Consider the following 17,208-nt stretch of genomic DNA (forward strand, 5'->3'; position numbering starts at 1 on the left):
ACCATATACAGTAATAGAATCATAGAAGAGTTGGAAGAGACCACAAGGGCCATCAAGTCCAACCCCTTGCCAAGCAGGAAACACCATCAGAGCACTCCTGACATATGGTTGTCAAGCCTCTGCTTAAAGACCTCAAAAGAAGGAGACTCCACCACACTCCTAGGCAGCAAATTCCACTGTCGAACAGCTCTTACTGTCAAGAAGTTCTACCTAATGTTTAGGTGGAATCTTCTTTCTTGTAGTTTGGATCCATTGCTCCGTGTCCGCTTCTCTGGAGCAGCAGAAAACAACCTTTCTCCCTCCTCTATATGACATCCTTTTATATATTTGAACATGGCTATCATATCACCCCTTAACCTCCTCTTTTCCAGGCTAAACATGCCCAGCTCCCTTAGCCATTCCTCATAAGGCATCGTTTCCAGGCCTTAATACTTGTCCCACAGTTGTAAGAAACAGATATTTTGGTGTGGTGGCACCTGCACTGGTGTGGCAGCACCTATTGACACGAGGCAGGCACCTTTTCTGTGTTCTTTTCGGCACCTGCTGAAAACATTTTTGTTTAGGCAAGCCTATCCAGAAACACAAAATGTTGACAGGTGTTTTGATCTGGGGGAGAACTGTGTGTGCCAGCACCTCAAGCTCCTTGAAGGAAAGGTGGACTATAAATGCAACCAATGGTGTCCCTGCCCAGCAAGTCCCATCCTTGACACCATAAACCATAGGAGGATCATATCACTGAGGACCCCGCTGAAAGCTGAACATGAGCAGAAAGCCTGGAAAAAAACAATCCTTCCCCAAAGAGATCAAATGGTTTGGACAAAGAATCATAGAATTGTAGAGTTGGGTGCGATCTATTGCGACTCAACCTGCATTGCAGGATCTCAGCTAAAGCATCCATGACAGATGGCCATCCAACCTCTGCTTAAAAACCTCCAAGGAACGAGAGGCCTCCACCTTCTGAGGGAGTCTCTCTCACTGTCAAATAGCTCTTACTTGTCAGAAAGTTGCCCTCGTGTTTATGAATCACAAAGATATGTATCTTCCTAGCATGACTCTCAGCAAAATCTGAGTCACCGCAGTTCTGTTTTCTTGAACTAGTAATTTGGCAGGGAATAGGGGGTTCCAAATTCATGTTTGCCTCTGGTGGGGGAAAAGGGTTGGGAGGCAGATTGCAAAAGGAAGGCAGCAAGCAGTGGGATGGGTAAGCTCCCCTTAAACTCGTTTCACACAACAAATCTTGTAGCAGTCAGAACTCTCCCCCCACCCCAACCTTCCCCTCCTTTAATTTTGGAGAGGGGAGAACGGGAGCTCGGACACAGCTAATTTTCTCTGGGCCTGGTGGTTAATCTAGAGAAACGTAGTTAACAGAGCCTAGCCACCATGACTCCAATAACAATTATAAAAATGTCTAATAAAACCTTGCATGTAATGTCAATTAAAATCTTGAAAAGCACATTTAAGTGGGATATCGACATTAAACTTTATTGCTTCCTTTGCAGAGCAGGAGTATTGTCAATAAAAGTCATTTTGAATGAAGGAAAGAACAGTAAATATTAAATAAACAGGGTGTGTGTGTGTATGCGTGTTTCAAAATCCTTTAACAGCAAAAGAGTGGCCTATTATGCTGGGATTTGTTCTCCTTGCTTAGACTCCTTTGGGAAAGAAAGTCAGTCAGTAATTGCAAACTGTCCATAAAATGTCAATTAAAGGGCAATAAGAGGAATGTATTTAACAATAGGTCATTATGAGTCGGTTATTGTACATAATTTCCTTTTCTGGGATGCACTGGCTACTTGGTTAGCACTTGTGAAAGTCCCTCCTCCCTGACGCAGCAAAGAAATTGTTGCACCACAGCTTAAGGGTTTTGTTGCACTTATTTTGTTGGTGGAATATATAGAGGACATCTTTGGACTGCATGCAGGCTTGTGGGATATTTTAGCTTCAACTGCCCATGCATGCACACAAAGAAATAGAAAGGCTCTAGCTCCAGGCCTGAAAGCTTTGTTTCAAGGGATCAGAAGGCAACAGAGCTATCAAAGCCCTCTTTCTGGCACCTTGAAAAGTCTTTGCCAGTTACAATAGCCCAGCTTTCCCCAAGCTGATGTCCTCTAGGTGTTTTGGACTACAACTTCCACCAGCCTCCTCCTCCTCCTCCTATGGCTGGGGCTGATGGGAGTTGTAGTCCGAAATGGTGATGCTGGCTAGGGAATTGAAGTCCAAAGATCCAGGTCGGGGGAGGCTGCAGTAAATAGTACTGGACCAAATGAACCAAGGTCATTTAGGGTAACCAATTCTCCTAGAAGAACACTGACAATAACAGCTAAAGTATGAATGGCTGATGTGTTTCCAGGTCTCCCTCCCATCTGTTTTGAATATCAACGTTGCTGTTACTTCCTTGTAACTGATATCATCTAAGCACGACAGATGAGAGTTTGTTATTCTGCAAAGTGACATCCCCTCTGACGATGCTACACACCATCACCAACGTCACACTCAGGTAGGGAGGTAAGGGAGAATCCTGACACCTAACACAGCAGAACACATTGCGGCTTGGAAAATTGCAACCCGCAACTCAACATAGGAAGCTGCCTTATGCCTAGTCAGATCATTGCTTGATCTTTCTCAGTGCTGTCTATACCGATGAGCAGTGGCACTCTTGGACAGGGAGTCTCTTTTGCCAGCCCTACCTGGAGATGCTGAGGATTGAACCTGGGACCTTTTGCATGCAAAGCAGATGTTTCATCTAAGATTCTGGTCCTTGTGGTTTTGAACAAAGGCGTAGTTTAAATAGTAACATGGGAAATTTCCATATACTTAAGTCAGACCATTGGTTCGTCTAGCTCCATTTTGTGTACACTGACTGGCAGAGGCCTTCCTGAGGTTTAGACCAGAGTCTTCTCCTATCCCTACCTGGCAGTGCTGGGGAATTGAACCTGGACCTTTTGCATGCAAAGCAGATGCTCTGTCAATTGAGCCGTGGCTTTTCCCCAGAAAGAGGGGCAAACTGGCCAGATATGGCACTCTACCCAACCTGGGTGATGTGTTTCTCCCTTGCTCACAAGTCAGCCTTTAAAAAACTCAACCAGCATTTTTACGGTTTGCCCACAGAGTTTATAGCAAGCTGCTCTCCCATTTATACAGCATGTGTACTACCATAAAAGCCTCCGCTGCTACTGCACGGCTCAGAGGCGACACAGAAGTCGTGTGAGTCATAAACGGAAGCAGAAAGCTAACATTTCATTAAGGAGGTAGCTTTAAATACACTTTAAAAAATAAGGATTTAAGTTATGAGAATTCAGGAAATGGCAGCTCAAGTCTACACAGCTCAGATCTAGGGACGGAGGAGTAATCTAACTGGTACACTTCTGTTGAAGACCAGAATTAATGTCCCCCAAAACTGCTTGTCCATCAAAATATAACTATCACCAGTCTTTATGTACTTCTCCAGATCTTGCAAAGCAGTGCTGTTATTTTGATGCATTAAAAACATACAAAAAAGCATACAATTTACACAAGATTTTTCATGCTGTCTTGTGGAAAATCCAAACTAAACAGAACAAGCCTATAAGTAAACACCTTAATAAAAGAGAATTACATGAAAATGATGTATAGGTGGTATACCACACCAGTTAAATTAGCAAAGATGTATAAAACAGAACAAAAGATTTGATGGAGATGTAAAGAAAAGAAAGGGACGTTTTACCATATGTGGTGGGAATGTAAGATTGTAAAAAAATATTGGGAAATGATTTATAATGAATTGAAAGAAATGTTTAAAATAACATTTGTAAAGAAACCAGAAGCTTTTCTGTTGGGTATTTTAGGACAAGATGTGAAGAAAGAATTGAGGACACTCTTTATGTATGCAACAACAGCAGCAAGAATTTTAATAGCACAAAAAAAAAGGCATCCAAAGAACAATGGCATGAAAAGTTGATGGAATATGAAGAATTAGCAAAATTGACAGACAAACTGCGTGAAAAAGATAATAGCGACTTTGGAAAAGAATGGGAACCTTTCCTAACATATTTGCAGAAACAATGTAAAAGTATGGATTCTTTGGCAGGGTTTAAATAAACATATACAATGCAATTAGAGAGAACAAGAAAGGTAACAATGTGATAATATGCTACTATATATAAGCAGCAGAATGCAACAAGTGGTTTAACATACATGAAACGGAAATGGAGAGAAGCCAAGAGGAAATTACAAAACAATTGTTTGGTTAAGTTGGTAAAGGTAATGGGCCAGTCTTGCCAGACTCTAGGGATGTGCGCCTATCTCACTTAAGAGGCCGGGAGCCAGCGCTGTCCGCAGACACTTCCGGGTCACGTGGCCAGCGTGACAAGCTGCATCTGGCGAGCCAGAGCCGCACACGGAACGCCGTTTACATTCCCGCTAGTAAGCGGTCCCTATTTATCTACTTGCACCCGGGGGTGCTTTCGAACTGCTAGGTTGGCAGGCGCTGGGACTGAACGACGGGAGTGCACCCCGCCACAGGGATTCGAACCGCCGACCTGACGATCGGCAAGTCCTAGGCACTGAGGCTTTTACCCACAGCGCCACCCGCGTCCCTTGGTTAAGTTGAATAATGTATTATATGTGTATGAAAACTAATAAAAACTGATGGTTTTTTTTTTAAAAAAGTAAGCACTGGTGAAGCTGGCACAGAACAGGCTCATACTGGTCTGTCTGTTGCAGGGGGTAGGAATAAATGACCCTTGGGGTCCCGACCCCCCAACTCTACAATTTTATAATTCTACGTTTATCCCTTTTTGGGTCTTGTAAGCTGCTTCTTGGAAGGGAGCAAGCCTAGGGACTGAACGTTATCCAAGACAATTGGATTCAATTTAATTTGATGATTTTAGTCTGTTGTTCTTTATTACTGCTATTAGACCGAGGGGTTGTTACTTTTGTATAATATCAGTATAGGTTTTATAATGCAGAATGAAAAAAATATATATTCTGAGGGCCTGGTAAAGAGTCGCAGAAGGCAGAATTTGATTACTGTGGTTCCCCACCCCAATACTAGACATTTGGGGTGTTGCTGTTGTTTTTGTTTTAAAAGGAAGGGTCTGGTAGCAACAAGGGCAATGCTCCCCGCCCCCCAATAAGGATTGGCTTTCAGGGCCTAAAATCCAGTCTCACCTGGAAGAGGATCTGCAGGATCCCGTGAACGAGGCACAGGCGTCGCCCGAGGAAGATGAGGAACGGCACAGCCAGCTCAATGAAGTGGTTGAAGAGCGTTTCGAACTGGTGGAACCACCATGGCGAACGATGCATATAGTAGGCAATGGGGTTGGGCACAGGCTGGGTCTGAAAGGGGCAGAAAAGGAACACAGACAGACGTCAGTCGGGGAAACGATCACCCCCCCATTCACGGACATTCACGCCACTTCTCTCCTGATTAGTCAGTTAGCACATCTCTCTTGCTGCAACGCACCTAGACCCCTTTTCCTCAGAGAAGTGTACCAGAAATGAGGGAGAGAGCCACATCATTATTAGTTACTAATTTATATCCATTAGTACAGTGGTACCTCGGGTTACAGACTCTTCAGGTTACAGACGCTTCAGGTTACAGACTCCACTAACCCAGAAATAGTACCTCAGGTTAAGAACTTTGTTTCAGGATGAGAACAGAAATTGTGCAGCGGTAGCGGGATGCCCCATTAGCTAAAGTGGTGCCTCAGGTTAAGAACAGTTTCAGGTTAAGAACGGACCTCCAGAACGAATTAAGTTCTTAACTCGAGGTACCACTGTACACAATTTAAATTATCATTGCTATTATTTATTTATTCATTCATTCATATATTTCTTAATTGATCTGTTGTAGCTGTTTTTAGTTCAATTTTTTTTTTTGAAATTGCCATAACCTCCCTTGGGACTTGCTGGAGAAGGATTGGTAATAAATTTAACAGCAGCAGCAGCAATATAATTCTACTTAGTGCAACAATTATAAAATTTGCCTACCAGTAACATGCTGCTTCTAAGCAGTTCGTAAGAATAAAATTTGTTATAAAATATCCATGTGCAATGAAAATACGCAATAAAACAATTTCAGCAACACGTTAAGGACACCCATCGCTAAAATATACAATAAAGCCACCCTATGATATGAAGGGGAGCCCACATGCTACCACTTCAGGAGGTCAGAATCAGCCAGATGTCAAAATAGGAGCCTGTAGGTCTGTTACCATTTCTGGGGAGACTTTTGAGGCTGCTGAGTGAACGAAAGGGATGCCAGCCAGGCTAAACGCCAAGGTTGCAGATTCGATCCTCAGATGGGACAGCTGCATATTTTTGTACTGCAGTGGGGGTTGAACTAGATTAGCCTTTCTCAACCTGTGGGTCCCCAGATGTTGTTGAACTACAACTCCCATCACCCCTAGCTAGCAAGGCCAGAGCTCAAGGATGATGGGAGTTGTAGTCCAACAACATCTGGGGACCCATAGGTTGAGAACCACTGAACTAGATGATCCGAGTCCCTTCGAACTCTACAATCCTATGATTCTAAACAACAAATAAAGGCCTGTCTCTGACTAAGCTTTACTCAGGGTAGGCCTATTAAAATTAATAACTCTAATTTAGACATGCCCATTAATTCCAGTGGGTCTACTCTGAGAAGCATTAATACAAGATACAACCCCATGACGGCATCCAATACTCCGGCTCTCCGTGAGCGAGTGAGTTCAGGGGTTTGCAGGGGATGTTTGCTTTCAGATACTGGAAGTAAACATGACAAGATATGTAATCTGGCCTCAAACCAAGAACTCAAACATGAATCACGCAGCGCTGGAAAAAAGAGCGGAGCAATTAAAAGCAAACAAACAACAACAAGAAGTCGAGAGGAATTCATCTTAGCGTATCTAACACAGGCACTATTCATCCCCAGTGTTTTTGTTTTTTAAAGAATCCCTGACAGCCACGCAGAGATGGCCTGGAAAGCCGACGATAATTGAAGGAGACGCAACACATCTTTAAATTGTTTGCAGCTAAAACATCAATAACAACAATAGTAAAAAATACACACACACACACACAAAATTACAAACACCACGAGGGGGAATATGATTACGAAGGATCGTCCCGGCTGCCAAACACTGTAACTAATGCAAGTCCTTATTAGCAAAGCTGGAATTAATCATACTGTTGCTTTATACGCTTTCGAGCCGGCTGGAATTCCCTCGGGACAGAATACCGCATCCTTCCTTCCGCTGACACTGGGGCAGGATGGAGCAAGCCACGGGGTCACGGTGCTTTGCCAAACCCCTACACCAAGGGGGCAGGAGGTCAGGGGATTCCTGCATCCGGGGTCAGAGGACCTATAGGTTTGCAGAGGCCCTCCCTCGGACGGGAGCTGGTTTGAGTTAGTCTGAGTTAGCGAGACTGGGCAGAAGCTCTATGCCGCGATTCCAAGATGGGAGGAAATATATTTTCCTTCCAAACCGGGGGGGGGGGGGGTGGCAGGGTGGAGCACCTTCTCTTGTCCATGCAGGACAAAGTATTAAGGCGCTTGAAATGCACGTTCTGTTGCAGGGGATTGGATTAGACTCTTGGAATCCCTTCCAGCTCTACAATTCTATGGTTCTTCAGGTGATCAGGCAGGACGGCTCTTGATAACCAAAGGCAGCTGGGCTCCCGTTAGCCACGGATGTGATTCAAAGCATAGGATGCAGGTATATGGGTGGGCACACAGGCGAAGGGAGTGTTTTGCTGGACTAGCAAGTGTTGTGGGTTGATTTTCAAGGCTGGTGTGCGTGCCTCAGATTTGCAAGAAAAGAACACCATGGAGCAAGGCCTCGTCCGCATTTGGTTGGTCAAGCTTAGGGCAATACTGCCCTTAACTTCTTAGGAGAGTGCCTAGGTTTTACCAAGCTACCTGTGCAGATTCTGACATGTTAACAGATACACACAGCACCCCTGCAGGTTCATTTGCTATGACTTACAGTATTTTTCGCTCTATAGGATGCACTTTTTCCCCTCCAAAAATTAAGGGGAAATGTGTGTGCCTCCTATGGAGCAAATGCAGGCTTCTTTGCTTCAGCGATAGCAACGCGAAGCCTCCGAAGCGCAGAGGGAGCACTACCTCAGCGCTCCGGAGGCTTCGCGTTGCTTTCGCTGAAGCCTGGAGAGGGAGAGGGGTCAGTGCGCACCGACCCCTCTCACTCTCCAGGCTTCAGGAATAGCTGCCTGAAGCCTCCAGTGCGCAGTGGGAGGTCCCGCTGCGCTCCGGAGGCTTCGGGTTCCTTTTGCTGAAGCCGGGAGAGCAAGACTCTCTCGGCTTCAGCAGAGAGGGAGAGCTGCGCAGCGCCCCTTCAGCTAAGCGGGAGGAGAAATGGAAGGGGCTCCGTTTCTCCTGCGGTTTCACTGAAGGGGCGCTGAGCAGAGAGGGGGAGATTTTTTTTTTCTTGTTCTGCCCCTCTGAAACAAGGTGCGTCCTATGGTTGAGTGCACCCTATAGAGCGAAAAATACGGTAATCTGTCCTCATGCCCAGGTATGTGTAGATACAGCAGTGCAGACACTCAAGCCTGATTTGCAGTGCACACACCTGGATGCAAACCTCTTATGGGCGGCAAGTACATACAGTAGCAAAGGCTAAATATATCTCCCTTTCAACCCACTTTTTTTTTGGGACCCCCCCCCCAGCAATAAATAAGTATGTCCCATAAAAGTTTAAAAATGTGAAACTCCACTGCCTGGATGAAAGCTCACAAGGACCTAAATTTTAGGTTGCAAGGAGGAGGGGCGGGGGCGGTTCTTCCGTAACGAAACATCAAAATAATTACATCCCTAGAGAGCTTTAATTTGAAATTTTTAAAAGTTACCTTACAAGCTTTGGCTGCACTGAAACTCCCCCCCCCCCAACCCCATCAATGACACTCTTCAATTCGGAGGAAAACATGCCAGACTCTGCCCACCCTGAGACGGGTGAACGAGCCAAGGCGATGTCTGTTTGGCTCGGGTGCCTGCGCGACCGTAAAACGCCGGCAATTTACTAGAGACGTAGCGCCGCGCCACTTTCCCCAAGGACTGAAATAAACTTCAGATGTACAGCAGATATATATATATTTCCCCAGTATAGAAGGCAGGGCTTGGGAAGCAGTGTGGGGAGAGGAGTGGATTTTGCTGGTTCATTTTTAACCCATTCCCTCGGCCTTGTTTCTACAAAGCTCTACATTTTAAAACGAGGGACAGATCCCCCTTTCTGCACTACAATGCATTTTATATTGAGCGGCAAATGTGATTGGGGAACAGGAGGGCGACCATTTGATTGTGATCGAGTGGCCTGCTGATTTCAGTGGAAGGTGTACCCCCTGTGCCGAACCCTTAATGAGATTTGGAAGCGCTTAAAGGGAGCTGGTTAGTGTCCACCAGGAGTGGCTGGATCTGTCACAGCTTCTGTTCCTCTCCATCTTTGGGCTTGTCCACACTTCTGCTTTCTCTGCTGCTTTCTCTCCAGGAAAAACCACTCGAAGCAAACGTCAATCAGGTTTTCAGTGGCAAAGAGCGGGTTTTCCCAGAGAAAGAAGTGGGGTAATCAGAAAACCCCTGAAACCTGCGTTTTCCAAGCATGGGACAAGTGGGTGTGTGGAAGAGGCCAATCTCTCATTTAAGCACATCTGTCTTTTCCCCCTTTTTAAAAAAAGTTCTCATTAAAAAATTGTGAGCATTGTAGTACAGTGGTTAAGAACTTAATTCGTTCCGGAGGTCCGTTCTTAACCTGAAACTGTACTTAACCTGAAGCACCACTTTAGGTAATGGGGCCTCCCGCTGCCGCCGCACGATTTCTGTTCTCATCCTGAAGCAAAGTTCTTGACCTGAGGTACTATTTCTGGGTTAGCAGAGTCTGTAACCTGAAGCGTCTGTAACCTGAAGTGTCTGTAACCCGAGGTACCACTGTTTCCGTTTCTCATAATATAGAGAGTTTTGTATCTAGTCTTGCCTGATGGAATGCTACCATCACTGATACATGCACCCTTACAAAATACACATTTTTGCATGCATATTTGGGGCTACAGAATTGCATTGCAACATTTGTATGCGTGCAAATTACAAAAGACAGCTGTGTCTTAGTTGTCAGCTTGTTTTGGGGATGTGTGAATTAGGCAGGTTTGCCTGAAAATGCAAACTGATTTTCCGCCCCAACTCTGGACTGCTCGGCCAACAGCGATTTCCTTGGGAAGGGCCAGAGCTCTGCAGCAGAACATCTCTGCCTAGCATGCAGAAGGTTCCAGGTTCAATGCTTGATGGCATCTCCAGGTAGGGCTGGGAGAGACTCCCTGTCTGGAACTCTGGAGAGCAACTGCCAGTCAGGGCAGACAGTACTGAGCTAGGTGGACCAATGATCTGACTCAGTATAAGGCTGCTTCCCCTGTTCCAATGTGCTCCACACCGCCCCCAAACCCCAAGTTAGTGACATGGCTACAGCACCATAAAAGAGCCTCAGTGGCCCCCACTCTGAACAGAAACAGAGGAGGCTGCTTTGCAAATATTACCTATTTATTCTGAGCATTCCTGGGGAAACGCAGAGCTAAAATTACATTAGAAAACCATGGCTCCATTCAGGATATTTATTTGTTCAGAATCCCTGCAAAATATTTAAGGGTTGGCAGCAGCAGCCGTGGGTGGGAGAAGGGACATTATAGCTCTGCATTCCAGGTCCTTCACTCACCCAGTCGACCCCGCGTTAGCTAACACAGCCCAGGTCACATGTTTGATCCATGCTGAAGTCCTTGCAGAAGGGAGGAAGCAGACCGAGGGGCAGCAATGGAAGGGGTGCCAGGCATAGTAACCTTACCCCTTGTATCCTCCAGTGATAAGAAGACAAGAACCTCGTTACACCATTCAAATCCAGCATCTTCTGGCCAGTGACATAAGAACAGCAGAAAAACCTGCTGGCTTGGAGCCACAGTGGCTCATCAAGTCCAGCATCTTCTGGGAAGCCCACTATCAGGACCTGGACCACTCAGTCTACTAGGAGCAGAATTTAAGCAGATATACCTCAGGCTCCTGACATCCTGCATTTGTCACATGCAGCACTGCTTGTTGAAGGTTTTAAATGGTTGTTTTCAACTGATAATTTCATAGTTTTATTCTTTTTGGAAACTGCATTGAAGTTGCTAGGGTTTATAACAATCAAACAGGATATTGCTTTGATGAAATACCGTATTTTTCGCACCTAGTTTTTGGAGGAGGAAAACAAGAAAAGAAATATTCTGAATCTCAGAAGCCAGAACAGCAAGAGGGATCGCTGCGCAGCGAAAGCAGCGATCCCTCTTGCTGTTCTTGCTTCTGGGATAGCTGCGCAGCCTGCATTCGCTCCATAAGACGCACACACATTTCCCCTTACTTTTTAGGTGGGAAAAAGTGAGTCTTATAGAGCAAAAAATACAGTAAATAAATAATCTGAATGAGTTGCTTTGGATGATGGCACAGGTCACATGTCCGACACCTTTCCAGGCACAGAAGAGAACAGGGGCAGCGGATGTGCAATTAGCCGACAGTATGAAACTGGCCCTAGGAACAGAAGATGCTTTATACTGAGTCAAACCTTTGGTCCATCCAGGTCAGCACTGTCTGCCCTGACTTGCAGTGGCTCTCTAGATTTTGATATGGGAGTCTTCTCTAGCCCTACCTGGAGATGATGGGGATCGAACCTGGCACCTTCTGCATGCAAAGCAGGTGCTCTACCACTGAGCTACGGCCCTGCCATGGCCTTGGGTCCTGCCCTGACACTTGGTAAGGCTTTGAGATATAACCCAGCTAAGAGCCTCGTGGACTTTTCTCCCTGGACCTGGCCAAGTGGACGGCATGCATGGGGGAAGAAAATGCTCTCCTTCCTTGCCCCCAAACAATAAGCAATTGGGAGATTTGTTTCATTCGGCCTTATTTTCACTGTTTCCCTCTTAGCAAGAATGAGGAAATAATGAGGTTTAAATCTCACCCCTCGCTTTCTAAATTAACTTGATTCCAACCTGCAGAAAACACCCAGGTCCACTTTCCTTTCCAGGGTCTCCTCTTGTCCGTCTCTAAGCCATCTTTGCAGCCAGAATTATATTCTGTCAGGATTATTTTTGTACCGTCATAAATATGACGAACATTGAACCAGGCCAAAGAAAAACCGGGCACGGGGCGGTGGTGGGAGTGAGTCGACAGAGGGAGTTTACTTTAGGGAAGCTAACGGCTCGTGCCTCTGTTTAGATTAGGGCGTTTTGGGGTCTGGATAATTTTCACCCAAGAGTGTAATAAAGTGATGTTGTGGGGAGGGGGGGGGGGAACAGTGAGATCTTTCATAAAGCCTGTTCCACAAAGAGCGAATTGTGCCACTAGGAGCTCTCTACCTTGCTCAACGGTGAATTCCCTCAACTGGGACGCGGCTTCGTTTTAAAGCCAACTTTCGAATGAAAGACGCTGGCTCGATGGCTGGAGGGAGTGGATCTAAGGCAAACACTGAAGGGCTGTCTAATTTTAAGAGGCACATGTTAAAATCTAAGATCATCTCTCTCAAATAAGTCTGTTGCAACTGGCATATTATATAAGTCACATTTTCTTTTTCCTTTTTTTAAAAAAGAGCATTGCTACCTGTTTGCAGTTTTAAAGGCTGTTCTTATTTTAGGAGTCTCAGCCGTAAAGAAGTCAGAACGCTTATTATAGACAGTGTTCATCTTGATTGTTGATGAGGTGGACAAGTAATTTCATAAAGAATAAGGGTGAATGCAAATGCAATTTCAAAGGGGAAAGGGAACGGGGTGGGTGGGGTGGGGACGACCAATACACAATTAAGGGCAGACATCTGCATTACAATGAGAAAAGGATTCAATATAAATTAAGATAGTTAAGCATGCAATTTGTTTGTTGGGTGTCTGCAACTACATTACACTAAGAACAGGCCCACTGAAATGACTGAACCTTGCTCATGTCCATTCATTTCAATGGGTCTCTTAGATACAACACAGAGACATAAACGATGGACCTTTCCTTATAGATAAAGGCCCATATAAATTAAGGTCCAGATTTTATCCAGCCTTCCTAAGGCTCATGTAAGGAGATACTGAGTAAAGAAATGACTTCATCTGTTTCCCAACGCCCCCTTTTAAACATATATATCCTCTCAACTTTTGCCATTTCAGTTCTCCTCCTTGCTTTCACCAATGAATGCTTTCAGATTGGGCAGCGGCGGTGGGGGAAGGCTGGGGGTTCCCCACCTCCTTGCCAATAAAGTTCTCTCCCCTGTCTGAAAGGTTCTGCATGTAGGCCTTTCTCAAGATAGCCCAACAGGAGAAATGCTACTTGGTATTGAAATATCATTTTTGAGGGCTGGAGGAATGTCCTTCTCCCTTTCCTTTCTTTTTAAAGTCGTTTTTATTGGGGCTAGGTGCATATGAAACTCATGCAGTTACTTTGGGAAATGCAGAGATGAAAAACCAAAGAAACACAGAGTGGCAACTTGATGTGACATAATGCCCAATAGCGTAGTGGCAAATTCAGAAAAAGTGCAGAATCCCCGTGTTGTGTTTTCTATGCACTGACATGGGCAAATGATTTGGAGTGCTCCAATATCATCTTTTGGAATGACTTGGGTTGTGTCTTCCTTGTAGATCCATTGTGCGCAGCAGAATTTGAACATGTGTTCCTGAATGTTCAGCTTTGGAGCACACAGAACAACTCTTTGGTGTTCTTCCTGTGTGTCTTCTCCAGAGTGACCCTAGGAGCCAATCCTCAGTGACTGACTCACTTCCTTCAGTACAAAGGATGAGAAGTACAAAGGATGAGAAGCCACTCCCCTTTCACGCTGAACTGGGTGGCTGAAGGACTCTGAAGATAGGGACCTTGCTGCAACCATAGACCACGACACTTCTGCATATACCACCATGCCTAAATAGCAAGGAATTCATCACTACAAAAGCAAGCCACAACCGATAGGGCAAGGGGTAAGAATGCTATTCAATATTTACAGCTGTAAAACAGAAGGGGAAAAAATCCACTACAAAATCAAGCACCAGCACAGTAACATGGCAGTTATCTCAAATGAACCTGGCCACAGAATCACTGAGTTGGAAGAGACCACAAGGATAATTCTAATCCAACCTCCCTGCAACATTGGACTCCTCCATTTATCGTGGGGCTCAAACCCACAACCCGGAGATTAAGGGTCTCCTGCTCTACCAACTTTGCTAAACAGAGACCATCCATTATCAATGTTTCATAAAGATTAATCATGGAAAGTTTGAGTAGAGTTTTAGCATGTTTGCTTTTCCAACAAGGGTTCCATGGACTTTGGGGGCGGGGGGGTGGGGAGTTTCCAGGAAAACCTCCCACCTCAGTTATCTCACATTATGGTGCTCAATGATTTCATGTGGTCTGCCATTTTTAAGTGATGCAACCTCATGCAAACTTGCATGATACAATGCAATTATCCTTCGAATCTGATTTTGTGCTTCTCTGAACTTTTGCAACACAGCTCAGAAAAATGTTGTACCATACCAAAAATGTGTGTTCTGGGATTTTTCAAAAAGAGCATATACAAATGTGAATTTTGTGAAAGGAATTTGTACAGAAATGGTTCAAATGTTTCTGCAGACACCTAGCCACCAGGGGAGATGGTGTGTGGGCACAAGACATGCACAGAGCACACAAATACACACTGGTGCCACCCCCACACTACACATGCCCCCACTCTTCTTCCCAAAATCTAGGTTGCTATGTTTGACCTTTTTTGTACAGTGGTACCCCTGGTTAAGAACTTAATTCATTCTGGAGGTCCGTTCTTAACCTGAAACTGTTCTTAACCTGAGGTGCCACTTTAGCTAATGGGGCCTCCTGCTGCCACCATGCGATTTCTGTTCTCATCCTGAAGCAAAGTTCTTAACCTGAGGTACTATTTCTGGGTTAGTAGAGTCTGTAACCTGAAGCATCTGTAACCTGAAGCGTATGTAACCCGAGGTACCACTGTAACTTGTAGGCCTTCTCCTCTCCACATCTGCCTTAAGCATCACCATCTTGCGACCGTGTGCATGCATCCCCCACCAAAAAAATTATAAATACAGACATATATACATATCAAATCATACACACACCAACACAGAGTTATACATAGAAAATTCCTTCACCGTTTCTCATAGTGCTAGAACTCAGGGACATTCAATGAAGCTCAATGTTGGAAGGTTCAGGACAGACAAAAGCGCATAGTTTAACTATGGAACTTGCCCCCACAGGAGGCAGACACAGCCGCCAACTTGGATGGCTTTAAAAAAGGATTAGGCAAATTCCTGGAGAAAAAGGCTATGTTGATGGCTACTAGCCATAATGGCTGTTACATCTCTGCTGTTGGGAGGCAGGAAGCTCTCCAAATACCAGTTGCTGGGTATCAACAGTGTGGTGTGTGCAACTGCACTCAGTTGGTGCCCATGGGCTTCCCATTGGGGCATTTGGCTGGCCACTGTGAGAACAGGATGCTGGACTCGACTGGCCGGCAATCTTACTTTATGTTCTTAGGCACAGTTGTGAGGACTGATTTCACTAGGACTAATTCTCAAGTAAGTGTGTACAGTGGTGCCTCGCAAGACGAAATTAATTCGTTCTGCAAGTTTTTTCATCTTGTGAATTTTTTTGTCTTGCGAAGCACCACTGTGCATTGACGGTTTCCCATAGGAATGCATTGACGGTTTTTAAAAAAAGGCGCAAGACGTTTTCGTCTTGCAAAGCAAGCCCATAGGGAAATTCGTATTGCGAAGCAACTAAAAAAAAAACGAAAAACTCTTTCGTCTTGCGAGTTTTTCGTCTTGCGAGGCATTCGTCTTGCGAGGTACTACTGTATAGGATTTGAAGCCACAACATCCCAATCAGAAGACTTTTACTTCCTGGACGGAAGTCCTGTTTACCATTTTAAGTCCTCACTCAGTTCCTCAACCCATGTCTGGCTCCAGATGGGAGCTGAATGCTCCTCCATTTTGTTAAAAACCGAAACGAAATCTGGCAAACAGAAAACTAGCATGTCAAGGAGGAGGCTAGCTTAAAACCACAATACACCATTTTTCTGTGTGAGAGGATTTTATTTATTCCAGGGGACAAGAGAGACATTGACTCGTGCAAAGCTTCCCTTGCACAATGAAGTGGTACAGTCCCCAGGGCCGGATTTAGGTTTGATGAGGCCCTAAGCTACTGAAGGAAATGGGGCCCTTTATATGTCCAGCTGTCCTATGTCAACAACAAATTGTTGCTGTTTTTTGTGTGTTGAATATACGCTGTATGGTAATTTATGGACCTAATAGGTATCCAAAGCCACTTGCACATAACAAAACAGGTATTTTATAATAATAATAATAATTTATTATTATGGTTGGACACCAGCTTGTAAAACACATAATGGGACTGCACTCCCAAAAGCAAAGCAGACATTTAAAACAATATACAGCAATGGCTTACATGTTTAAAAAATGCACTGAACGCTTAAACACATAAAATCTGGGGGAAACTACCATAGAAAATTGGCCCAGAGTCACCCGTGGATCCGAGTACGGGGATTTTCTTGATGGGGTGGAATTCTAGGCCTTTTGACTAAGATCAAGTGTAGGTATTTTATCAAAGTAATTGGCCCAGAGTCACCCGTGGATCCGAGTACGGGGATTTTCTTGATGGGGTGGAATTCTAGGCCTTTTGACTAAGATCAAGTGTAGGTATTTTATCAAAGTAATTATATAGAAATGAGCAAACCAGTGATATTTTAGGGAGCAGGCTAGCAGGCGGGGCCCATCATAGGAGCCTACACAACACAAAAGGCTGTTGTATTTTATTTGTTTTTTATCTTTTATTCTGGAAATGTACATCCAGTTTCTTTTTCCTTTAATTTTTTGGGGGGCTCCCAAGAGAGTGGGGCCCTAAGCTATAGCTTCTTTAGCTTATACGTAAACCCGGCACTGACAGTCCCTCTGCACATTCACCACCTGACCAAATGCCAATGCCCACCTAGCCCTTTGCTACATTCCCTGCAGCAGATGTCCTGGAAAGCCCACCAGCCCAGGCAAGACAGCAACTACAGCTCCCTCCTTGCTTGGGCTGCAGGAGACGGTAGCCAAACTGCCCAGCTGCTCCTGGGCCGCCCAGCCCTTGCTCCATGTTTGCACAGGGTGGGTTGTGGGGGCTGAATTTCTGACATAGTCTCCGCCACCGCTGGCACCAGACCTTCCCCCCTCCTCTCCCCACAGGCC

The 17,208-nt window shown here is 45.1% G+C and overlaps 1 protein-coding gene across 4 annotated transcripts in view; it reads right to left on the reverse strand.

Moving 5' to 3' along the window:
* Positions 1-17,208, reverse strand: part of LMF1 (lipase maturation factor 1) — a 152,538-nt gene that overhangs the window by 43,605 nt on the left and 91,725 nt on the right. For all 4 annotated transcript variants that reach the window (XR_014505038.1, XM_083414121.1, XM_083414122.1 and 1 more), the window contains one exon: positions 5,149-5,316. Coding sequence is in view for 3 of the 4 variants with exons in the window: in XM_083414121.1 (XP_083270247.1) it covers positions 5,149-5,316 (168 nt within the window). In the remaining variant the exon portion in view is untranslated. The remainder of the gene's footprint in view (positions 1-5,148; positions 5,317-17,208) is intronic.

The sequence above is a fragment of the Podarcis tiliguerta genome (genome assembly GCF_965153285.1).
Source record: "Podarcis tiliguerta genome assembly, chromosome: 14".
NCBI classification, from domain to species: Eukaryota; Metazoa; Chordata; class Lepidosauria; order Squamata; family Lacertidae; genus Podarcis; species Podarcis tiliguerta.